This window comes from Chamaea fasciata, unplaced genomic scaffold, assembly GCF_029207755.1.
Source record: "Chamaea fasciata isolate MVZ Bird 193981 ecotype frontalis unplaced genomic scaffold, bChaFas1.0.hap1 SCAF_3, whole genome shotgun sequence".
Classification (NCBI taxonomy): Eukaryota; Metazoa; Chordata; class Aves; order Passeriformes; family Sylviidae; genus Chamaea; species Chamaea fasciata.
In genome coordinates this window covers 108,117,271-108,144,205 of record NW_027094088.1, presented here as the reverse complement: position 1 = coordinate 108,144,205, position 26,935 = coordinate 108,117,271, and the positions used below count along the sequence as shown (strand labels likewise).

Sequence of the window (26,935 nt, the reverse complement as noted above, 5' to 3'; positions counted from 1 at the left end):
GTGTAGGTAAGATGGTAAGAGCAGCCTGGCCAAGCCATGAAGGACATGTTGAAACACCCCCAGTGAGAGATGAGAAGAACAAAACAGATGTAGGGCTGGCAAAGCTGCATTGATTAGGCCAAACAAGAAACCTCAAATAACTTTTTTTTCTTTAATCTCAGAAATTTTGAGGCTTGATATTGAAATTTTATAGCTTCTGAATCAGGAGTTTGTATCTCTTGAGGCTGGCTATAGTAGAACTGTTCCATTTTAGGGAATATATTATTTAAAAGTGGGATTGTGTATTAATTAAAGATGAGTGTCTGCAGCACTGATATAAGCATGAACCCATTTCTAGTAATCAGAGTGAGTTGTTTTTTTTTGTTGTGGTTTTAAATCTGTTTTCACAGGCGCTGGGGGCCTTCCAGCACAGAATGTGCTTCAAAGAGGGTCAGTAGATGGGCTGGATGGCAGCCTGTGGTGCAGTGCTCTCTGTCCCCAGCTTTTGACACTGGAGACAGAACAATGTGGAACCGTTTGGTCTTCTAAGCCAGCAAAACCGAAACCAAACCAGTCCCTAATAACTGGATTGTTTTCCAGTGCTTGTTCAAGTGTGCCTACCACACTGCATGAGGCATTTATGTCACAAAATATCTTTTGGGAGCCTGGGTTTAAATCTATGGTTATTAACCAGAATCAAGGAATCAATTATAAACAGGCTTATAATTTACTTTTTTTTTTCCTGTTTTGTTTTTAGTACTTGAAAAATGTACAGCCTTGGCAAAATGAAGGTCCTCAACAACAGCTGTTTTGCTCTGCAGATCCACTGCTGTGGGTCTGCACTGCCTAGGAAAGTGAAAGTAGCTGCACACACTAAATTATTATTTTTAAAAATTATTTCATGTTTTTCAAATCCCGCTAATAAGTCTTACTGCATAGTTTTGAAACTGAAAGGAAATAGAAGCACCTAACCAGAGCTTTATTTAAAATACCTGAGTGGTGTTTTGCCTGAGATGGGAACCACATACGCAGAGGGAAGTTGTTGCCAGAGAAGCTGTTGCTGCCTCATCCTTGGAAGTGTTCAAGGCCGGGTTGGATGGGGCTTGGAGCAACCTGAGATAGTGGAAGGTGTCCCTGCCCATGGCAGGGGGCTTGGAGTGGAATAACCTTTGAAGGTCCCTTCCACCCCAAACCATTCTATGATTCTGTGATCTGAGTGCAGCTTTTCTCTCACCCCTGCCCTTCCAGTGCTCCTGTGGGAGGTTGCATTAGGTTGTTTGGGCAGTGATAGGCAATCAAAAAGCGTTTTCCTGGTATCAACAGAACAAAAGTTGTTTCTAAAGCTTTCTTTATCTCTCTTGTGTTAGAAGCATGAGACATATCCAATTTACTGTTTTATATAATTATTAACACAAATGCAGCAGTGGGATGTGATGGAGCACAGTGCATGCCTGAAATGTAGAAAATGTTAATCTTTTAATTTAGTACATTCAAAGTGATGATTCCTCTTCAACAGGTGGGAGTGAATCCACTGTAAAATAACCAGCAGCCTGGTGGCTGAACAAGCCTGCTGAGGACAAAAGACAGATTTCCAGACCATAGTTTGGATCTTCAGGATTTAGTCCTAAAGTGAGATGAAACAAGGCCCTTTTTTAAAAAAATAATATCTTTTACTACACTAGGAGATTTAAAAAAAAAATAAAAAGAAAAAGGATGGTGCCCTGTAGGTGTTTTGAGACAAGTTTTCTGATCCTTGTTATTTTTGTTCCTAAAGGGAGTGACTGGTTGGACTATTGGGAAGTACTTGGCTAGGGGGTGTGTGTCACAGATGTGAGTTTTGACAGTCACTAGGCTCTGTGTCAGCAGCGCAGCAGCCAGGATGGTGTGACAGGACAAGGCTATGCCCACAGGGACCTTTGTCTGTGCTTCCACAGCCCTAGTCTATGAAAGGAGCTCCTCAAAATACCCAGGGGAAGTTTAAGATAAACATGACACTTGACAGTGTGAGTTGGGATCCAGCAGAGACTGAGAGCAGACTAACTTTGCTGTGGAGATACTGAGAAATGGATATCACTGGACAAATTAGGAGATAATTACTTTTATTCCTCTTGAAAAGGTATTTGCTGGCACTAATTTATCCTTTTAGCTTTTGTCTTTTACTGATTCAGATAAAATTATTCGTAGTTTTATTGTTTTTAACATATCATGAGAGAGGAGAAAATTATTTTCTTAATTAGTACAATTGATAGTGTTATCACTTTAGCTGCATTAATCTTTCAAGCGAGCCCTACTGACTCTTTCTATGAGGTGACTCTGGGTCCATGGACATCTTTTGTTTCACTTTGCCATTTTTCCCCTGCCATTAATCTGCTCTTACAAATACTTGCTGAACTTGTCTGTGGGCCATGACTTTGGAAATAATGTTTGACTTCTTTTGCTCTCTTGTCAAGTACATTAAAGCATTCCTGCCACAGTAACTTCCACAGAGGATTTTGACAGCCTCTGAGAATAGCTCAGTTTCTGGGATTCCTATGGCACTCACTGCACACTGCTTTTTCCCATACTAAATAACTTTTGTCATCGAGCTACAACATGCTTTTAGTTTTCTTAGATCTTTTTTTTAATGGTTGGCATCAATATCTCCTTCATTTGCTTGCAAATTTACAAAAATGCATTCCCCACTTCATGCCAGTTTGGCTGTCATACATAAATTGGGTACATCCACTTTTGGTTGGTTTTGATTAAGATTAAGATTAGATTTAGATTGAGGACCTCAGATTTTGCCGTTATGTACCCATTTTTGTCTAAGCCCCACGTAAGAGGACACAGTAATTTGAAACCTGGGTTGCTACACCTCCCATTTGTAGCTTCCCAAACTGTTTTAGGAGTTCCCAGGAACTTGCAAGCAGTGAGGACTGGTACAAGCATGGATCACTTGTGTTTCTATTAAAATAATATTTTATAGCCCCCGTTGCTTACTCATTAACTTTTAGGAGCTGTGTATCAGAAGATTAATGACCTCTATCAGGCATTTAATACTGTGAAACCTTATAAAACACGTATATAAATAAAACCAACAGAGTTGGCAGTTCAGCTCTTGGTTCCTGAAATAATGCATCCATGAACCTCTACATTTGCTAGGCTTTGCCTACTAGTATGAAAGTTATCCTTCTCCACATTTTTTACCCAATATTTAGACACTAGGTACTGATCAGGATAATGGCTTTTTCTTGACTTGGAATTATGAGAGGACAAATTATTCTGCCCTGTTAATGACAGGGTTTTCTGTCTCATGCACTCTAAAAGCGAGATTGATTCTGGAATAAAAATTCATTTTGGGGGGCACAGTTAATTCCTGTCTAATCAGGATGATGAACATCTTTTAAAGCCGTGATTGAATATTAATCCCCAGCATTATATGTCACTAACCATTTTTGTGTAAATCAAGTAGCGTTCTTTTTCATCTTCTTATATCTGAAACTTAGTTCACCAGACATGATTTAAAACAATAAGGAAAGTGTGCATATCTACTTGGAAGTTAGACATTAATTTTCTTCTATTTTTATTGAAAAATTTCTAGACATACTGTGCTCTCTCTGTTTGAAGCTGAGATAAAGTGTTTCCTTTTCAGCAGCCAGAGAGGGTAGTCTGTCACAACATTAACATTTGCAAGCAGGTAAACAACTGATATTAAACGAAGCAGCAAAATTTCCTGTGTCTAGGTGGGCCAGAGAGGGCTCTCTCCTGTCCCAAGGCTATGATTTGTCTGGCAAACCTGCACCTTCGCTTTAAGGCAGATTAAAAATCCCAGTGTCTGCACTTCTGTCTGGGTTTAACATACAGAAAAGTTGAAATTACCTATTCAAAGCTACTTTGTTTGTATGCTTGGACATAGCAAAATACTGTCCTTGTGAGCCACCTGATACTGACTTGAGTGGGAAATTCTGCTGTGGCTCAAAAGAGGAACATGCCCTTAAACTCTCTGATATCTGTATCAAACCCAAATTGTGCTGACAGGTCCCAGATGTGCGTTTCCATTTGCATCACTTCAGCCACCCACATGGCTCAAATGCTGCAGCCATAGCAGAGCTGTGGGACTGTGCAAGCTGGGGGACAGAAAAGCATCAGGATCCTTTTAAAGTCCAGATGGAACCTGGGTCAAGACCTGTGGCTATGATAGGATGGACAGAATGATCCTGATTACTTCCCAGATTCATGCTTTAGTCCATCCTTTTGTACAAGATGGTCTTTTCAGTCTGTCCAGGCTGTCGTACCAGAGTACCTGATCCAAACCTACATGGTTGCTCTGCTCTCAGGAACACAGTTTTTTTAAAATAATAGTTAATTATTTTTAAAATTAACGAGTTTTTTTATTAAAAAAAAAAAAAGATAATGGGGCTGCTGAACTTTAAATAGTTAATGCTGCTTGGAGCCATATGCCTGGATGCCTTTTTGTTCTCTCCCATGTCTACGGCAGAAGTGTGCCTTCATGGTTCAATCCCCTTCAGTATAATCTTTCTTTTTTCTTTTTTCCAAAGCTAGAAGGACAGTAGGGAGAGGGTTGTGAGTGCATCAGGTGTACATGGGTGTATCTGGCCACACAGGTCTGTTATTGACAAGACTCCCTCTCTTCAAGATGCACAAGAGAGAGAAAATGGGTAAAATAAAGAAATAATTTTTGTTCCTCATTTAGTTTCCCTCCAAGCTGCACATTTGAGGGAAAAAATTTAGAGCTTCACAGGTTGACCCAGGTCCCACAGCAAAAGTTATGGAAGCCCTGAGTCAAGTGCTAAGGTCATGAGTGCCTCCCGCCCCAGCAAGCACCAGCAAGAGGAATTGGGGGGTCTGAATGCTCGAAACAGCTGCTGGCTGGGTGGTTTCAAATATGGCAGAAATGTTTTTGTCTTATGCAGGAGTTCCTCATTTTACTTCTTCAGTTGTCCTGGAGGGATGATTTTCATGGGAGTTTGGCAGGTTCTCATTTTCCCTGCCAGGGTTCCCTTTATTTATATGAACATGTTTGACCTCAATAACCCATTTCCACACAAAAGAAAATGGAAAGAAAACCCAACAAGCCTTCCTAGATGACTCTACTATTTAATACTCCTGCTGTTTCACAATTCCAATGGCCAACTGTAGTTTATAACCATGGCCATGACAAGTTATTTGCATTGGAACACAACTAAGGAACTCCAAGGAGAATTTATGCATGTAATTTTTCACTTACCTGTAAAATTTGCAGGGCTGCCATCTGCAGGCATAGTGCACCTCAGGATACAAAGAAATTGCTGGGACTGTCTTGCAGATAATTCCCAGTTCCTTGGCATTGTGAGAACCATGTGTATAGACACAGACAAGTAGCACAGACTCAGCTCCAGCTCTCCTCCAGTCCTGTCACCGGTCATGAGAATGAACAGATCAGCCCTTGCCCCTCTTCCCTTCATAAGAATGTTAAAGTGAGGTCTCCCCTCAGTCTCCTCCTCTCCAGGCTGAACAGACCATGTCACCTCACCAGCCCCTCAAAGGCTTCCCCTCCCTTCAGAATCCTTGTGGCCTTCCTCTGGACACTCTCCAATAGCAATAGCTTGGTGCCTTTTTCCTGCTGTGGTCTCGTGTAAATAATGACGTTCTTGGATAAAGTGAGTCATGACCTAAATCATGGCATGATGCTTTATGCAAGTTTGAGTGGTATCCTGAAAAGCCCTGGGGAGTGTCAGAGCAGAATTGAAGATGGGAAGATGGATCCTGCATATGAACAAAAATATCTTCACCTTTTCTAACAGCAGGTGTGATCTATTGCAAACTCTGTTCTTTTGTTTTTCAGGCACTTAACTTGACATGAGTGGGATGGCATCAGATTACAACAATTCTTCCCAGGAAGGATACATCCCACACTATCTCCAAAAGGAAGACCCCTTTGCATCAAAACTCTCTAGAGAAGCTGACATCATAGCTGGCTTTTACTTGACAATAATTGGTAATGATTTTATAATTAGTCTTTTAAATATGACTGTGCTGCTGCATCCTTGCAGCTCTCAGAAATGAGGCAGAAACTGCTGTTCATTAGATGTGTAATTACACATTTTTTCATGCTAGAAAGAAAAATCTAGGAGGGAGGAGAGATAATGTGTTAGAGATATAGTGTCAACAGTTAATGTCAACAGATAATGTTGCTGCAGGTAGCCTAAAGTGACTAGCAGTAGATGTTCCAGCAAAAAGTGAAGGAATACTCATTGTTTTTAGTAACTGATAGGTTGCTACTCTGCAGTTTAATCTGTCCTTGGGCAGAATAGGATTTTCCTCACTATGCCTTGTGGGTTTTATGGCCTGTTTTCACAGACTCTCTCATGAGCCTACGCAACAGTGAACACCCTCAGACGTGTTCATGTGACCCTTGCTCAGCTCCTGGCATCATCTGTCCTCTGTTATACATCATATTGAGTAATATTTTCTGCCTAGCGCCCTCCCCATCCTTTTGTGTTGGAGTCCTTTACAAGGTTCAAAGTGACCTTGCAAGCAGAATAATTACAATTATCTATTAGTTACAGCACACCCATAATAGCTGGGACTGATTTCTCTTTAAAGTCTTCACATGCCAAGGAGTTATCATTCAGCAGGAAAATGCTGGTCTCTGTTTCTTCTAGGGATAAACTGGGCCTTATTCTTGATAATTTGCCTTCTTTACTTTTTGGAGGAGGGCAGAGTTAAGTCATTTTGTGTCCATATTTGCCTCAGCACCGGATGGAATGGCATGAAGCTGAGTCAGGGCAGGTTTAGCTTGGATATCAGGAAGAGCTTTCTCACCCAGAGGATGGTTGGCACTGGAAGAGCTCCCCAGGGCAATGGTCACAGCACCAGCCTGACAGAACTCAAGAAGTGTTTGGGCAAATTTCTCAGGCACACGGTGGGATTCTTGGAATTGCCCTCTGCAGGGTCAGGAGCTGGACTTCAATGATCCATGCGAATACTTTTCAACTCAGGACATTCTCTATTCTATTCTATTCTATTCTATTCTATTCTATTCTATTCTATTCTATTCTATTCTGTTCTGTTCTGTTCTGTTCTGTTCTGTTCTGTTCTGTTCCGTTCCGTTCCGTTCCGTTCCTTTCCGTTCTATTCCGTTCCATTCCGTTCCATTCCGTTCCATTCCGTTCCATTCCGTTCCATTCCGTTCCATTCCGTTCCATTCCGTTCCATTCCATTCCATTCCATTCCATTCTTTTAAAATATATTTTAAGTTCCTTTATGCTTTATGGTCTTAGTTCATGCAGTTTCTCACAGTTCAACAGCTATTTTCTCACTAAAACTGATCTGAGGACAGAACTGTTCTACAAAAGACACCTGGGCTCCAGGTGTTGGTTGTCTGAAGACAAGGTTGAATACAGAGTGTACAGTGATGCCTTGACACTTATTTAAGTCTTGATTCATTGTCTTGTTCAACAAGTTTTTATTATTATTTCCCTTCTATTTATGTGTCTGTTTATTTCTCATTTACTGAAAAAAGAATTCAGGGCAGCAGATGTGACAGGCAAAGCTGCATCTCGGTGCTTTCTTGCTATCCATACACTGCTTTGTAGGTATCCTCACTTTTCGCACTATTTTTTTTCTGTTGCTCTGCAGACAGATGTCTTCACTGAACTGTACAAAACAACCACCACTCTTTTTTTCACTTGGTTAAGTAAACTTAGCTTTAATCCCAGGAAATATGTGTGATGGATGAATCTTCCCAATATATACTGTGTTGCCTTGTTGTAGTCACTGCATTTAGTGTGGATTTATCCTGTTCCAAAAATTACCCCTGTCAGGTGTGAAACATCTTGAAAAACACAGACATGATCAAATTAAGGCAAGGAACAAAAATCAAAAATTTCTTGTGAGGAACCAAAAGCCAACCATAAAGGCACAGACTTTTGTGAGCAATGTGAGGAAACTGAAATTATAATTTTAAAAGCTCTCACAATCATTTTGATATTGGACATGTGAATTCATTCTATCCAGTGGCCTAGGCCAGGATAGTTCAAGCTACAGCTCGGCTATAACTGTATGTTTCTGTACACGTCATATCCCACATTTAGCTCTAAATTAACTTAATTTTTAAAGTGTGTGTTTTGAATTGCATTTTACTTGTCTAATTACTTTGCCCTTGTGTGGATAACAAACTTCACTAGTAGCTTTCATTAGAGCCAATTGAGGTCTTCCCGTATCCATATATCCTGTGTTTGCATATTCCTTGGAACTATAGAATAAGAATATTAGGAAAAAAATCCTTCACTGGAAGAATGGTTGAGCACAGGCATGGGTTGCCCAGGGAATAGTGAAATCTTCAGCCCCAAAAGTGTTCAGAGAAATGTGTGGAGGTGGCACTTCGTGGTATGGTTTGGTGGGCATGGTGGTGTTCAGTCAAAAGTTGCACTTGATCATCTTGGAGGTCTTTTCCAACCTAAATGATTTTATGATTCCATATCTGTAGTTTTATTATTATGACTTGTGATCCAGACTAAACCCGTCACATTTTTCCACTGAACTGCGTTCCCTAATCCTTTGCAGATCCCTCCCAAGAAATTGTGGCCCCTCCTGAGGATGGCCTGTGGGGACATCCTGACAGCAGGGACAGGGAAGCAGGAGGTGGGAAGCCAGGACTGCTTTTGTTTATCTTTTTGCACTTGAGCTGTGCAAGGTGCAAGTGAATTTAAAATTTCTTTCAAAAAGGGGAAGAAGCTGAACAGTGAGTGAACAAGTCTGAATCTTATCAGGAAACTCTGCAAAACTTTTAGGGTCAGACTGGTAGTACAGCTGAAGTATTGTCATTTGAAATAGAAAAATAATTGGGTTTTTGTCTTTGAAGGAAGTCAGGAGTCTTGACTAGTCTGATAAATTCTATGTGAGTGCATGATCCTTTGTCCTGAATAGTACATTTCCATTGCAAAAGTGTAGCTTTCTATATTGTCTAGGAAAAAAAAAATCAGACTGTGCACATGGTTATAAAAATCCAATTATTTTGTTTTTGCCATTTTCCCCACCAGCTTTTTCATCACTGCCTTGATTAATTCACTGTACAGCCAGGCAGGGTGACAAACTACTGAGCAGGGACCCGCTGCCTGTCAGATCCTCTGAAAAGCCTTAGAAAGTCACTATTGATTTACAAACTGTTGTGCATTCTCCCTCAGCCTGTTATGAAACAGCTTAATTGAAAACAAAATCCTGAACTATGGGGGTTTTTTTAATTTATTTTTTTATTTTCCTTTTTTTTTTTTTCCCTTTTATTTTCTCTGATGGTTTAGTGCTGGTTTTTGGTTGGAGAAGCGGAGGTTTGTTTCTCCAGTTGGCTACTTGTAAACACTTTCCCCTCTTGCTGCAGGTTGTGTGTCTCAGCCTGGCTCTGTCTGCAAGTGTCACTTTTTTCGTTATCACATCCTTGGCTTTTTGTTTGTATGTATTTAATAGTGCCCTGGTGCCATGGACAGTTGTTCTGGAAAAGAGCCTCTTTTTTATATCTGAAAGTCTTTTCTCCCTGTTTCCAACCCACCAGAGCTGGGAGCCTGCTCCAGCAAGAGCTTCAGCTGACTGCTGGGAAAGCCACCTCACAGCAGGAGAAATGGAACATTATATGCCTCATCAAAGGAGATTATAGAGTTTTGATCACCAAGGAGTTAAAAAAAGATTCAGATAAGCAATTTTCAGATGCAAGCATAGACAAAAGGCAACACAAATTATCAATGGACCCCTTCCAGCCGTGGGATTAGGAGGTCAGTGGGGGCCTCCTGAAACATTGATATTAATAATGAGCTGTGGTTTCAGAGCAACTTGGCAACTTCAGAGCTACTTGGCTGATAGACATGTCTCTCTAGACTGCCAGTCAGTTGAAAAAGATTCAGGAAAATGTCAAATGCTTTCAAAAGATATTTCAAACTGGATGCTGGCATTCTAGTTATCCTAAATATCACTGGGGAGGAAAGTGGCATTAAGAGAGAAAAGGATTAAAATATATGAAAAATGCTCACAGCTTTGAGGTTCATTCATTCAGCTGCAAGGAAGAAAATTACTCTTGTGAATTCCTCTATCAGCTTATAATTCAGATTAAATTTGCAGAGCCATAAGAGTCGGTTGTTCTTAAAATTTAATTCACCAAGAGTAAATCAAATTTGATGAGAAAACCTAAGATCAATAATAAGCTGCTTCTGTCCTTCTGTTTATTTTGTAAAATAATGTAGAAAACAATACTGTCAATATAAAAATAAAAAGTTTCCAGTAAGTGTTGCATTTAACACAGAAAAATTTAAAATCAGAGTATTTTCTCCTGAGTTTGGTAAACTTTTGGTTCCTCAGTCACTCTTATTTCTTGATAAATAATTTGGTTTTAGCAACTGGGAACCATTTCTCTCTCTGTCTCATGGATGTTCCCAGGCTGGGTTTCTTGATTTTGTGGGGACAAGGCACCCTTGCAAGTGGATATACCATTGATGAACCAGAGTAAATAATAAAATACCCATTTAAGTACTAGATTATTTATTACTGAATTACCAAATTAATCACTAAATAATTAAACACCCATTTAATTACTGAGCTTTATTTCCTGAGGTCTGGCCTGCCAGAAGGCTCTGATGAAAATTACGTGGAATTCCAAGGTACAACATTTGGAGAGCACAGCATTGATGGGAGGCTGGAGGATGCTGAGGCCTTGTGGAAACAGAGATTGTCCCAGGAGAGCCCTGCATACCAAGCAGCACAAAGGGTGACTCTGATGGCTTATCAAGAGAGGAAAGTCGGGTTATTTATGACTTTTTTTGGAGTAGTGTGATGAGTTGGCCTTCACAGGTAGGCAAGTATAGAAGTGAATGCAGGTGATCTTGCCCCTGATAAATAACAGCTGTGTTAGTTACCTAATATAGCCTCACCCCTGATGAGTCACAGCTATATCCAATAAAGACAAGTTTGATAAAAGGGAGTGGGTTAGCTGGAGAGGATCATTGTGAATGTGGGAACCTTGAAGAAGAGGGATCCTGGGTGGGGAGAGAATCAGTGCTCTGAGGTCAGTCTCGGGCTGCAGTTAGAGCCTGGTGTTGGAACCTGCAGTCACAGTCTAGCAAGGGGAAAGCCTGCAGTCGGTCAGCAAACTAATCCCTGCAGTCATAGTTTAGCAGGAAATAACCAGCAGTCAGAAGCTGCAAAGTAAACCTACAGCAGGAGCTTGCTGCAGCCAGGGTCAGTGAATGGTTGGAGTCAGGATGGCTGAGCTGTAAAGAGGAATAAATCCAGACCCTTTTCATGCTGTGATAAACAAGAAGTCTCTGTCTCGGCTCTTTTCTGTCCTCTAACAAAAGGGCTGCTGCAACATCCAAGCACTCAGAACAACACTCACAGTGGGATAGGGAGGAAACAGGCAGAGAAAAAGCAGTGGAGATGAAGACAGGAAGATTCACTCCCAGTTACTGCAGTGGGAAAACAGGCTCCTTGAGGGGAGTAAATTCAGAATCATGGAATCATAGAATGGTTTGGATTGTATGGACCTTAAAGATCATCTTGATTGACCTCTCATCACGTGGTTGCAACCTCCAAAGCTTAACATTTAATTACTGATTTAGGTGGTGAGAAACAAAGGTGTCAGACCTAAAATACTAGTGGAAAACACCCTTCCTCACCCTTTTCTGGGCTGAACTTGTTTCCAACATTTCCCTCAGTGCTGTTGTAGGCCCCTTTCATGAGGCAATGGCAGCACAGGCACTCTTTGCTCTTCGCTCTTTTCTTCTGCATTTTCCCCCTTACATGTCTCCCCGGATCTGGTGGGAGGCTCAATGTATTGTGGTCCCTTTGGGACTTTCTTGCTCCATGAGAAGGATGTTGTGTGTTGTCCGGTGTTTCCACAGCCAAACTCTCATTCTGACCTTAAACTCTTTCAAACATGAGTTAGTGAAGACACACTTTCTTTAAGGGAACTGGAAACCCTACAATTTTCTGTACAAGTGGGATTAATTACATGGCAGATGAACTGCTTGCAGTGCTGGTACCTGCATGTCCTTGGATGATGATATGGAAAAAAATATGTCAGCCAATATAAGAAGGATCCCATGCTCTGAATTCCACCTGGAAGTTAAAATCAGATTGATCAGATTTCTTTTATATCTTCTTTCTTATGATAGAAAGCAATTTTAATGTAAGATTTAAGATTTGATATTAATATATATAATTTTATATATTTATCTAAAGTATAATATTATAATTTAAATTAAACTAGAAATTTATGCCTCAATGTCTGATTATAGTATTTATTAAGGTCTAAATTGGTCAGATTCTGGTTCCTGTGATTAAAGAGAGGTGAATTTCATTCTTGTGGCTGTATAAATGTTTGAGTGAGAACTGGGTTGGTCGGAGCAGAAGGATTCTGGGGTTTCTGTTGAGAGCATTCCTTCGATGGCTGTGCAGGCTCAGGTGGTGAAAGCAATGCCCTACTGCAGAGGGGAAAACAGCATTTGCTGTGGGAGGGATGTGTCTGCAGTCGAGGTCTTTGTGAGCTGCATAATGATGGGATCATGTTTCAGACTAAAGTGCTAAGCCTTGAGGACCACAGGTTCAGGCTGAAAAGATCAGGGAATTTCACAAGGAAGATGGAGTATTGCTGGTTTTGAGGAGGATTTTAATTTGAATGTTGTTCTATTTTCCAATATTACAGGGATCCTTTCAACTCTTGGGAATGGGTATGTTATTTTTATGTCCTCAAAGCGAAAAAAGAAGCTGAGACCTGCTGAGATAATGACTGTTAATTTAGCAGTGTGTGATCTGGGCATTTCAGGTAAATTCATGTTTTTATTTTCCCTCATTTTTACTATCTCACCGTTCTGCCTGGCAGCAGAACGGTGACATTGCTCTGGAAGTCATGGGAGCACCAAACGCCTTTTGCTGTGGACATTTCTCCTCTATTATTTGCATGTAAATAATAGGAGAGAATGGAAAACAACATTCCTGAACAACTTAATGGGAAGAAATGAACAGTACAGAGGAGAAATTAGGACTGATTTTATCAAACAGGCAGAGCTGTTCACCCCAGCACTGGGCAGGTCTCCAGAGGCAGCTTCCATGTGCACCCTGGCACAATAAACACAAAATAGCTCAGTGTTACAGGTGCAGAAAATTATGTTTTCTTGCCATAGGGTGAAATAGAAAGGATCCAAATGCCTCAAAAATACATGTTTAGCCTAATAATTGGAAAATGCCAGTGGCCATCAGCCCATCAAAACTAATAGTTTTCTCTCTAGTGACCATCCTCCTTTGGATCAGAAAAAATAAGCATTTGTGTCAATCTGTAGAGTATGAGCCAACTGGGAGGATTTTATTTCAACCTCACAGTCTGGATGTCCTGGCATTGGAGGAGGGAGCTCTGGAGAGGTTTATCCAGAGTTGCAGAGATGGATGTTTTGGCTCTTGACATGAGACTGATTCAGCTGCTCACGGGTAAATACAGGGAAAGGGTTGGATGTCCTTTAGAAAAGGATATTTTGGATGGCAGACAATCCAATGGATATCAGGACCCAGCTTACCATGGGATCTCCCCAGTGCCATATAAATGGAATTATATTCCCATGTTTGCAGAGTCATCCATCCCCTATGTGTTGTATACACTCTGCCCTCAGCTCCAGTGCACCCTTTTCCTGCCCTTGTCTCTTTCAGATGCTTTTCCCTCGTCTACACTCCAAAAATATCACTGAACAATATAAAATGATGGCTCCCACCCTCCCCAGACTGATGCTTGTTTGAGCTCTCATGGCACAAGACCAAAGATCTGCTCATCCCTGCAGATTCCAGTGGTTTTGCTCAATAAGCATGGTTTTCTGAAGGAAATACTAATTCAGTAGAAGGAAGATGTTGGTAAAAATATCACTGCTACCACACAGAGAAATCCCAGTTATTTCTTTGGCATTTCTGTCATGGACATGCTACTTCCATCTCCCAACATTTAGAAATTAAGGAAAAACCCCAGACTGGCTTTTCCCTCCTCTATGACATTCCCATTTTCTTTGTGTTTTAAGGATCTGTATTATAAGGCTCATATTAGCCACTCCAATGAGAAGGAGTGTTTCAGGGGAATTTTCCCAGCTTTATATTCTGAATGTTGCCCAGTGAAGCTGTGTCTGCCCCATCCCTGGAAGTGTCCAAGGCCAGGCTGGATGGGGCTTGGAGCAACCCGGGATAGAGGAAGGTGTCCATAGCAGGGAGTGGAATGAGATGGTCTTTAAGACCTCTTCCAATCCAAAATGTTCTACGATTCGATGAATTTAAACAGGTATCTCCTAACCATAAAACCTCTGTGTCCCAACCATTCAAACTTCAGCTTGTTTCTTAGTGTGAGGGCTGCCAATGTCTCTGTTCAGGTCTGTCACCAGTGCACCCCTTGGTCACCTTGCTTTTGCCCATGGGGATCTCAGTCCATCTGGGGTTTAAATTTTGGGATTAAAAATAGTGATTGCCAGAGCCGTGCTTGGTTTTCCCTGTTCTCTAATTTTTTTTTTTAATTTTTTTTTTTTTTTTAATTAATGGAAGGTACTAAATTGAGAAATGTGATGGGTTCTGTCTGCTGGACAAACTGAAGATAGGATTTTTTTTTACACACAATCTTCCTATTTCACCTCACTTAACAACCTTTTGAAGAAAAGAGTTCTGCTTCCTGCAGATTTCCACAGGGTGGCACCAGACCCTTGTTCAAAGCTGCGTCAGGCTCATTCTGCACTGACACCGTGCTCTGGGCTGCTCTGAGTCCTGCTGCTGAAGAGAATTTTGATTTTGTGCATAGAAATAAAGCTATCAGTCACTTATATGCTTAAAGTTGCTGGCTTGATTGTTCGCACATAACCTAGACCTTGCCATATTTAACATTTTTCTTGAAACCTTTATCACTGATGTCAGCTTTTGCTTGAAAAATTAAAAGTGCATTTATTCTGCTCAGATAAAAGCACATCATGCATTGACCTGAGCACATCCTACAGGTCCAGGAAGAACTTTCCTTACAGGCTTAGGCTGAAGGAAAGTAATCCAAAAGTACTTTAAAAAAAGTAATCTGATTTTGAAGGGTTTTCAATCCTGATGCTTCTGGCATAGAGGATGGAGAAAAGGTCATTTTCTGCAAGATTCGGTTTTGGAAGAAATGTTTAAATTTTCTGTTAAGAATGAGAAGAGAATGCATGGTTCTACATCAGTTCAATGTGAAATGGAATGTTTTTAGGAAAAATATTTTCCTGCAGATTGCTTCAACAAAATAGAGATTTTTGTCTTGGTTTCTATGAATGCATTACCTTGTGGGAAATACAGTTTGCAAGATCATTTTTGCCCTCTCATAAACCAATTCACTGAGCTTCCGTGACATTACAGACACTGTGGTTCAGCCAGGGAAACCAGCCCAGGGAAGCTGAGTGTTTTCAAATCTTTGAGGTGCTCTGGCTGCTCCTGTGCTGGAAGGAATACTGTCACAGGAATTTGGAGTTCAATATTTAATGTTGTTTGAATGTTGCAGTTGGAATGTTCAGGCCTGAAAGAATCTAAGATCAGGCTGGTAAGTAAAACTGAAGTGTTTGGAAAACAGATGTCTCTAGATTATAAATTTTTGAGTTTTCTGTTCCATTAAAGTTGATTTTTTTTTCTTTGCCTAAATTAAGACCAAGAAAAGGGTAATAATTAGGAGAAAGCAGAGATTTCCAACTAGATAATTACAATTTTCAAACTTTTTCACAATACTTAAAAAAATATTAAAAATGTAAACCTACTTTTAGATGAGAATGGAATATCAGTTGACCAAACTTCACTTCTTCCATAGTGCAGCACTGACTTTTACCTGTGGAGGAATGAGCTAAAGTGCCACTGAGAGAAAGCCTCAAAAATAGTTACTCATTTCCCATCTCTTTGGGGAGGCTTCGAATGTTTTGATATCTGTGTGCAGTGACTTGCTAGGAGGCACCAAAGAAATGTGTGGCGTGGAGAGGAGCTGAAACAACTTCTGTAGCTCAAGTTCATATCTTTCCTTCCCATCTAACACTTTACCTCACTGTGTATCCTACTGCTGGGCCTTGACAGGTTTGAAAAAGTCCTTTTTGAAGGCAAATTTCTTTACCTTGTGCTTGAAGACACCCAACAGACTACAGGGATGTAGACTAAGATCTGTGCTTGTTCCAAGCTCTGACTCACCATCAGCCATCCTGTTTAGGTACTGGCCTGTGGATTTAACACATACTCTGATGGTTTCATAATGAGAAGAGCCTGCCCATGATTGGTTCCAGAGTGTTGGTTTACCTCTGGTTCCTGTGGTTTACAGTAAGGCACCTATTTCCAGCCCTTCTGCAGGCTTCAACATCCTACCCCATCATGGGTGTCATGGGATCTACCTACAGCTGTCTTAGGCTCAGTCCTGTGCATGGAGCCCTCACAAGCCATGGAATCACAGAATGCTTTGGGTTGGAAGGGGCCTTAGAGACCATCTTGTTCCAACCCCCTGCCATGGGCAGGGACACTTTCCAGTGTAACAGGTTGCTCCAAGCCTCATCCTACCTGGCCCTGAGCACTTCCAGAGATAGAACATCCATAGCTTCTCTGGGCAACCCATGACAGTGACTCACCACTTACCCTCACAGTAAAGATTTTCTTCTTAATATCCCACCTAAATTTACCCTCCAGCTTAAAGTCATCACAAACTGTGCCTGAAGCCCTTTCTCCACATTGCAGAACATTTTTACGGCTATTAGCTTTGTGCAAAGGAGAGGGTTTGCCTTTCTGATAAAAGGAGATTTTTCTCAAGGATGGATTTTATCAGTGGGCTAACATTGTCTCCTCCTTTTGAAGTTGTAGGCAAACCCTTCAGCATCATCTCCTTCTTTTCCCACCGCTGGATGTTTGGGTGGATAGGCTGCCGCTGGTATGGGTGGGCTGGTTTCTTCTTTGGCTGTGGGAGCCTCATCACCATGACAGCTGTCAGCCTGGACAGGTACCTGAAAATCTGCCACTTGTCCTATGGTAAGACAAATGTGTGTCTATATATAGATAACTGTACTATCTAGAGCTGTAGAAAAGCTGTATTAAGTGTTGTAGTTTACTGTGCTGAAATAATAACCAAGCTCTTCAGAATACTTTTCTTAAATACAGAGGGGAATACACAGAGGAGAGAAACATGTTTGCATGATCCAAGAAATTGCAGTTAAATTCATTTTGCTGGACAGAACACCCTCACTGTTGTCCCTTTGCTGTCTGCTTAAGCCATGAGTTTTTGTAATCCCTCATAGATAAATCACTTATCAAGGCCTATTAGCATTAACAGATCAAGTACTGCACATATTGCAGAGTCTTTTGGATCAACACATAAAAATATTCCTTTTTAGATGCCTAAATTCCTCTGCAGTGTGTGGCAAGCTATTTAAAAAACCTAAGAGATTTGGAAGGGCAATAAGTCATAATGTGAAATAGTGTCTCAAATATGGAAATGGAACCTGAGAGGATGAAATGAATTTAGCAGTGTGTTACCACTATATCCATCAATATCTTGTACCTCTAGAATATGATGTATTATAAGCTTCATTCCTTCCAGTTAAATGATACTGTCACAGTTTAGAAAATATGTTCTTGCATTGTAAGGGACTAAATTCCCATCCAAATAACGGGAATGCTCAAGGTGACCCTACAAGTGATAAACCCCTTGCCCATGTGACTTGAGGGACACAACAGATTTCATTATAATGACATGTAATATTGATCATGTTAAGTTGTAAGGAATGTTTGCAGCTAGGAAGTGTAAGTAAGCCAGTCTGTGCAAGCAGGTAAAAGCTGTGGTACTGTGCTAAGATGTGCTGCCATAGACCCTGGTGTGTCCATACTTTTTCCCTACATGGGAGTACGGGGGTGGTCTCCTTAGCTGAGTGTTCGATACACCAACATTGTTAAGCAGGATTTCTGTTCTTTCCATAGAAGCCTTCTCAAAATAATTCAGTGGTAACCCAAATCACAGACAATTTTTCACAGACTTGGTGAGCTGAAATGAATATTTCATGGCTGGCTGTATTCATGCCACCAGCTGTGGTATTTAACATGACATCTTAGTTCACAGGAGAGAAAATGTTTCAAAAAATCTTTTTTCTCAAAGATTCTGATCATGGTGGTCCATACAAAATTATGGAGAGCAAAAATGTTGCTCTTTTAATAGTTATGCTATTGTTGCTTCATTTTTCCACCCCTGAACACAACAAACCACCTTTCTGTCTCTCAGCCGTCACTCATGAATACATCATTTGTCAGGCAGTGTTTGTTTTCCTTCCAGTGACCTAGACATGTAAAATCAGCTGTGAAGGGACACTGGACACATCCAAATTACAGGTGTTTCTTTTTTAGGTTTTGTTCTAAGTCACTCTGAAATCCTGAAGAAATCTCCTTAATGTTAGTGTGAAGTGAGTGAAAACTCCCGTGTGTCAGAGGCTGCAAAGGAGTTGAGGTTTCCAAGATAGAAGATGTTATAACACCATATTCCAAGTTCCTGCAAAAATTAAAGATTTAAATTTGTTAGTCCTATCTGAGTCCTACGTGTTAAACATGTAGGTGATGATGAAAACCCTGCAGACTGAAACTTTTTCTAGATGAATTAAAGCCATATGAAAGATGAGCAGAGAGACAGTGTTCTGATCTTTGGGAATTCTATTTGCGTTGACATAAAAAAAAGGGCAAGGATACATGAAAATACATATTACAGATACTTCTGACAGGACATATATGGTGACTTTCTCTACTGGAAAAGAATGACAAAGTAAAATGAAATCTTAGATACCTTATTTCCACTAGAAATCCTTGTTTTTCAGTCACTGACTTTGAGCTTTATTTAGGTAACATAGGAGAGAAAGAACAGGAAAAAACCTAAGCTACATTAAAGAATTGAAATTACTGGACGAGATTCCCATGACTGTTGCTGAATTGGTTGTTCAAATTTCTTTAGTTTGGACTCTTTTCAGTTGTAATTCATCACAAATTAAAGCAAAGATCTGAAATAAGGAGAGGTGGAGCCTTCCATGTGAGTGTGCCTTTGTCTTCACCAGGCACAGCATGAGCTCAGAGTCACAATGGACACCTGCAAAGAGCCGAGATGAACCCGACATAGTTGTAGTCAAACAGTCAAAAAACCTCATATTTCACAGAATAATGGAGTGGTTTGGGTTGCAGGGGACCTCAAATACTATCTAGTTCCAAAGGCCCCACAGGGACACCTTCCAACTGGGCCAGATTTCTCACAGCTGACAGGATCTGCATGGGGCCAGAATGTTGTTAGCTCCTCGAAGGTGTGCCACCTCCTGAGGACTGCCAGCAGCCTCAGAAAATGGATTCTAAAAATAGTGAGATGGCATCACGAGAGGTATTTGAAAAGCAAAAGATTTAATAAAGACAAAAATAACAAACTATACAAAAGTGAAATAAGATGTGCAAACTGCATGGAGGATCCTTGCACTTGCTATCACACCCTGAAAATGCACTGTGCTCTCCTGTAAGTATGTAAGTATCTATGTGAGGTTTTCGGTATGCTGCCCAATAGAAATAGCTTATACAGGTCTTGAGTTATATTTCAAGGATCCAACAGGTGCCTTTGTCCTGGCACAAGCCCAATTATTGTAAGAACATGGTAGTTTCTGGTTCTTTGCCTTATAAGTGAAACAAAGAATGAAACCTAAATCCTTTCCTTAATATGGAAACACCTGCTAAGGTGTGGGGATGCATTGCTACACACAGCCACATCCAGCCTGGCCTTGAATGCTTCCATGTGCCACAATATATTCCATCGTGCCAAACACATCTAGACATGAACTTGTAACTCTTGAATTGTTTTCCAGGTACCTGGCTCAAGAGGCATCATGCATTTATCTGCTTGGCAATAATCTGGGCCTATGCTACATTCTGGGCTACAGTGCCTTTTGCCGGGGTGGGGAGCTACGCCCCTGAGCCCTTCGGGACCTCCTGCACTCTGGACTGGTGGCTGGCACAGGCTTCAGTGGCTGGACAGGCTTTTGTTCTGAGCATCCTTTTCTTCTGCCTCTTGTTCCCAACTGCTGTGATTGTGTTTTCCTATGTCAAAATAATTTTAAAAGTCAAATCATCCACCAAAGAAGTTGCTCACTACGATACCAGGATCCAGAACAGCCACATACTTGAAATGAAGCTGACCAAGGTAGGTAGGAATGTTTTCCTCAGTTTGCTGTGTTGGGTCATAGAAGCAGATTTGGAGACAATAACATGATGCTCTGAAGGTGGTTTTCATAGCTTTCTCCCCTGTTACTGTCAAGATGGGGAAAAAACAGGAGAGGAAACATAATTCTGTGATTAGGACACTTGAGTCCCTGAGATCATGATTCACTCTGAAGATCTGCCACAGCTTTCCCCAATGACTTTATAAGTCGTGTCATCTCCCTGTAGCCCTGCTCCCCACCATAAATCACTCTTTGCTTTCAGAAACAGTTGTAAAGGCTAATTTAAGGTGTTAGATATGCATAGGAATTATAACAGAAAACAGACAGCAGCTTATTGTAGCAGGGATATAAAACTTTCAGACAGTTTACGTTCCTCTGTTAATGAAGATATAAACCAAAATTGGTCCTGTGACACTGCAATTATTTTTATGCAAATGATTTATCAGTTAGGCTCAGCCATGAACTGCTGATAAAAATGCACTGAATTGCTAAAATTAATTTTCCATCTTAGACCATATCCTGTTTTCCCTTTCTGATTGAATCTATTTTCTGTTTGGCAGTGGTGACAGCCATGATCCTTGATACTGGTTATTGTGCCAGGAAATCTCTCAAAAGAAATGCTTGTATTGAACAAAATCAGATTCCTTAGCTGTAGAAGATTCACCAACCTCTGTAAGGCATGCCAAGAGTGAGACAAGCAGCAAGTTTTACTTGGCTGATCGAATTTTATTTCAATTTTTGTGAGTTGAACTGAGAGTTATATAACATACAGCAATAAGGGACATTATGTCTAAACATATCTGAAAATCTCAGCTATGTACCTGCACAGTCAGTGCTACCAGTACAGCTGGTACAGCTTCACTTGCCTTTCAAAAGGATGTTTCAAATTGTTACTTTTTTTCTGTGATTATTCAGCAAATTTCCTTTGAAGAGCAATGGAAACTTTTGATTTGAGGCTGCATATTTTTTTTATTTTTGCATATTGGAAGGATCATGTAAAACTTCAATGTGATCTAAGTCGCAACACCAGTAATTTTCCCTCCTGTCTTGGATCTACATTGGAGAACATAATGTTGGGATAAATAAAAATATGGAAAATTAGTCTCCCTTATTACCCATTTGACTCCACAGCACAATTTATATCAAACAGGCCGTGTTTGAGATCCTTGGCTTATCTACACTGTTCTTTCAGTGACAGACAACAAAAACAACAGGCTACAGGAAAGGTTATGCAATGTCCAAACCCTTTGTGCTTTCTGGTGAATTTTTTTTTTTAGAATGTAATCCTCCTAATTGCCTTATTCCAAATGAGTGCACATGTGCTGCTACCAGTGTGGATGCAGCAATAATCTGTCAATGGCAGCAGTATAAAGGCAGATGTTTTTCAGGATGTATGATGGCATGGCATCATTTGAAGTGATATCAGGCTGTGACCGAGTGCAGACAGGCTGGTTCAGGTAAAGTATACAAATCACAGATTTTGGCCACAAGCGTTTTCTCTTTAGTATTTATTCTAAACTTTCTTATGGTTGCATTTCCTCACATTATAAGGAGGTCACTTATTAATTTACCAGGAATTCATTTATCAGAACTAAAATATTTATTATAAATTTGCTTTCTATATCTGCATATTCTAATGGAATGCAAATCCATGATATGGGTTAGGAGAAATAAATCTAGACATTTTACTAGCATTGCCACTCTCAGTTTTATTCCCAGTTTTCAAAAGATTTTTTCTCAAGAACATTCATAGCTCTGCTATTATCAGTATTTTATCCTAAAAAGGAGATTCTGTGTTTCAAAAGGAATCCCCTCCTTAAATAATTTCAATTCAATATAAAGCTATTATTATTTTCTGAAATCTCATTTAGTTTCCTCCTACTTAGCCAGACTTTGCTGCATTTTTAAAGGCCTGATAGCAGACTCATTAACTGCTCTGTGTCAAGAAAAAGAAACACAGGCATGAGATAAAGAGGGAGATTTTGTACATTTATATGAAAAAGGAAGTTATCATTTTTCTTTTCCATTCAGTGGAACGCAATTCCCTTGCATTCTGCCTAGCTCTGTGCTGCTGTGCCAGTGTCAGGCCCCTCTGGATAAACCCTGCTGTCTCTTTTCTGCTCTCACAAGGTGGCAATGTTGATCTGCGCAGGGTTCCTCATTGCCTGGATCCCCTATGCCGTAGTCTCCGTCTGGTCGGCCTTCGGACAGCCAGATTCCATCCCCATCCAGTTCTCCGTGGTGCCAACACTGCTGGCAAAGTCAGCAGCCATGTACAACCCCATCATCTACCAGGTCATTGACTGCAAGTTTGCCTGTTGCCGGTCAGGAGGGCTGAAGGCCAAGAACTCTTTGAAGAAATCAAGGTAATTTCTTCTTTGAGGAGCAGGACACCTTTAAGAATATGTTGTTCCAAAAGGTACTAAACTAAGATCTACCAAGAATCACAGCTCACTGAACCTTATTTCTTGGGTTTGACCATGGCTGTTTTGATTTGGGATTTTTCTTGCCAGGACAATTTGTAAACTGACTGTAGGTGTAAAAGGAGAAGCAAGAAGACAGTCCTTACTTGGAGATCCGGCTGCAACTCCAGTGGTATAATTTGGGAAAAAGTCCCATTGGTTTTAATGGGTTTTGGATCAATCCTGTCTTCCTAATCCTTTTCTTTCACATCATCGTATGAGTTTCCTCCAGGAGATGTTGGTGACCTCTATTGCCAGTGAAGCAAATGGAAGAGAATTGTGTGAATTCCTTCCATAACTAACCTGTTAATACTATGCCTTTCAGCCACAGAACCAGCAGGGAGAGACGATGGTTCCTCAACCACCCAGCAGGTACCATTCATACCAAGGAAACTCGCCTCAAACCAGACAAATCAAACTTGTAACTGTCTCATAAGAAAGTCTCCTTTTTTTAATTCACACACTTCAGGCAAAATTTGTGCTGCACACCTGTGGAATTCCTGAAAACACTGATTATTCTCTTGGAGGAAAAGCATAGTTCTGTATTATGACAGACAACTTACCTTACTTTGGTGGTTGAGATAACACTGAGATAATAATGGATAATAACCTGGCAGTGTAGGCTGTCACAAACACCCTAACACACATAAGTGATTGTGAAACAGTAGAATTCCAGTAATTTGCTTCAAAGGCCTAAAACATATGTACCTCGATAGAAGCATGAAGGACCATTTTGTTACCTGTATTATTCCCTTACAAATTCCAGCATTTTTGGTGTGTTGCTCACTGAATCAATCTTGAGCTTCCACAGCTTCTTGTAGCAGATCATTCCATAATCTTGCACTGAGATTCATTTCATCTGCAGAATATACAGAGTTTATGTATGTTGTAAATGTCTGAGGTGTTGAATTTATAGTTTTCCAAGATCCCTTCTGCAGTTTTAGTCAAGTAGGACACAAATTTGAAGTAACCTTCAGTGGATTTTTGGTAGCTGGATTTGTGTTTAACATCTGAAGGAGGTCTCACCCGGTCCCTCAAGCTGAACGCAAGCTGGCTTCTCCAGGCTTGTGCAGTGAACAAAGTTATCTGGAGGAACCACTTCCCAGAAGTAGGAACTTAATTTCCAGGTTGGTGGGAGCTAAATGACCATTGTACCTTCTCTGCCCCACAGGACATACACAATATCTGCGCACAGGGACTCCACAGCCATGGATGAAACCCAGCTGGAAGCATGAGGGCTCATCTCACAGCAGATGAAAACCTGACGAAAAACAACTCTACTGGCTCAAGTTTCTCTTTCTGTAAATGTATTAAAACATGGTGACAGGTTTATTTTACTCCTTATTCCTATGTACAATGTACAGTTCTTTCCATTCTGACCAAAGTAGTACATTAGAATTGGGCAAATATTCTAAGTATTCAGAGGAAGAAGAAACAGAGAAAAATGATTTATATTAAAAAATTTCCCTCTCTTCAGATTCTTTAAAATGCTCTCTTGTTGTTCTTCTTAGCTCTAACAGAAATGATAGTTTGAGCAATATTTTCCCCCAGGGGAAGGAAAGTGTTCATAAAGGCCAGTTTTAGTTTACCAAAGCTAATCTCCCTAAATTCCTGCTGCAGTCACTGGAGACCTGGAGCATGAGAGAAAGGATTCCTTAGAGGACAAATCTGAGTTGGAGCTTCACTTCTCAGGGCTCTGAATTACACAGTGGGGAAATCTTAGCTGACTGCATTTCCCTGGTGAGCATCTCTCCAAATCATGAGGCTACAATCTGTGTTAAACCCACACTGACTTCAGTCCTTCAATATTCAGAAATATTTTGATTTTACTCACTGCAAAGTCAGAGGTGCCACATTCATACACAGGATCACTTTATGAGATATAGAATAACAATTCCTTACTCAATGGTGAATGAGAAGGGAAAGGTCTTTTGCTCAAATTGTAGATTCATTTAGGAGTTATGAATAACGTTGTAATAAAAAAGCAGAACTGAAATAGAGTCAGCCCAAGCCAAACTGAGCAAACCGATATTTCAGACATATTTTTTTCATTCTCTGACAAAAATTACAATGAAGTATGATTGATGGCAATAAGCAGAAAGATTTGAGAGCTGAATTTTTTGCTGTGTATTTTACTCATCACAATTCTTTATGAGATCAATTCATGAGACATAAATGGCAAAACATTCCTCAATCCAAACCATGAAACCGGATTCAAAACTGGTGTGTTTGTGAAAAGGGTCACGGCACTGGTAACAGAGGAGTCTTTCCAAAGTGCAGCTGTAGGGTAATTTTTAAACACTAAGTCCTGGAAGGATGAGGGTTAGTAACTATTTGAGAGAGTGAAGTTCTGTAAGTTCCTAATGCATTCAACAGAAAAACAATGTGCCTTGAAATGACCTGCAGAGTAAGACAGCCAAAACAGTTGTGTTGGATAGGAGACATAATTACTCCTATTATCTCCTTTTCCTCCTTTGAATTTATCTTAAGGTGGAGGCATCACTAGAGATAAAAAAAATAAGCATTTCAGTAAAAGAAGATTTTTTAATGCTTAAAAAAATAATGATTTTGACGTTTCTATGTCATTTCTTCAAGAAGGATATGATTCTATTAAAAATAAGTTAATCAAACATTCTCCCACACAGATTTCAGCTAACTGATAAAAGAAAAGAATGTTACAAGGGCAAAACTTTCTTCTGAGTTGTTCCTTTAAGGAAATGTGCTGGTTTTGCATTAATTGATTTGTGGTGAAAAGGGAAGAAGGAAGTGGGATTCCAACCCACGTCAAATGCCAAAAAGCATTTGTGAAAGAGTTTCAATTACTTTCCTGTTTAATATTTCCTGTTTAATGTTAATTTATCCTACTGTTATTTCAGAATCTTGTTTAACATGCATTTTCTGCCATACTGAACTGAACTTCTTCTGTAGCTGATCCATGGTGACGTTAATGTTGCTTTATGCAATAATATCAGAAAGGTTTAATCTGATGTTTGATGGCATGTCCCAGCACTCCCATTCTGCAGTTGCTATTTTATCAAATGATATTCAGACCATGTAGCAGAAGTAGAATTTTGTTGAATTTTCCTAAAGTATTGCTTCCTCCTCTGCAAGGCTTTAGCAAAAGAAGTTTGAATAAAAGCAAAGAGAACTTGCAGAGGTACTAAGACCTGCCATGTTACCTATACATTGCTTTGTGCTAATTTTTCCCCAGAAGTTGAGTTCTTTCTTTACTACAGACCTTTCAGCATAAGACAAACTTCTTTTTTAACTATGGTTGCAAACTGTGCCCACGAATTGATCCAGAGCAGAAAGCATCTTTTACAATATCCGCAGACTTGGTTATGAGGATTTTAACAACCTTGCCTGCATCTTCCTGCAGCTTTTATTATTCTCTTCATTCAGGCAGACTTTTGTTTGTATCTATAGGTGTTTATTGTAACTAAGGTGTGGTGTAAATCAGATGTAGAGTGGCTCTATAAGTGAGATTAACTGGAGCAACACTATTGCTAAAATTGTAGGAATTATTCACTACTCTGGCCAGATTTAGGTGTAAATCAAGTCAAAGTTTTTGCATGAACACTTCCTCTAATTTAAATTGGGGAAGTTTTCCTCTTAATTTGTTAAAATTATGTACTTTCCTCAGAGTTGCTCCTGGGTCACCCCAGAAGTGGATATACACTTGTGGTAGGGCTGAATTTTTTATTTTTAACGTGTGTGACATAACTTTAGATTCCACTATGGCAAATGGGTGGCACTAGATATATGTGCTACCTAAAGAGTTCAGAGGTTTAGTAAACCCTAAATATGAACTTCCAGAATAATTATAAATGTGTTTCATATGACTTAAAAATATGTATTTTCATATATTTAAAATTTGTTTGTTTTTTATTTGGTGCCATAACTGTTCTTGTCTGAAAACTCAGTTTTGCCACGACTGAGCAGTATCTTGCCCTAGAAGAAACTTTAGGACTCCAGCTTGTTCAGGGGTTGAACACATGCTCAGCATAAACTTGTCTCTAAGTGGAAGATGTTCCCCTGCATCAAGCAGGACATGCGCACTTCAGCATGCAGTGCTGAATTTAAATGCAGAATCTGAACCTAAGAGCAAATGGATCTCATTGGATTCAATGACAAAAGAGAACTGGAACACTCTCTTTGTTCACCTGTATATAAAGCAGCTCACACAATTTCTGCTCTGTTTGGGATCACAGTGGTAGAGGAATGAGGGGTCTTATTATGGATTCAGATTTTCAAGGTCAGCTTTGAATTGATTTGAAGATTGTAGCCAGATGGTTCTAAAGATAA

General features: G+C 40.1%; 1 protein-coding gene across 1 annotated transcript; it reads left to right on the top strand.

The window, feature by feature from the left end:
• Positions 1 to 5,645: 5,645 nt before the first annotated feature.
• On the top strand, positions 5,646 to 23,865 carry OPN5 (opsin 5). Its single transcript, XM_066180571.1, is given in 7 exon segments — positions 5,646 to 5,788; positions 5,790 to 5,956; positions 12,647 to 12,766; positions 16,798 to 16,968; positions 19,815 to 20,149; positions 22,299 to 22,534; positions 23,802 to 23,865. Coding segments are annotated over 7 exon segments (1,236 nt in total).
• The last annotated feature ends 3,070 nt before the right edge of the window (positions 23,866 to 26,935 follow it).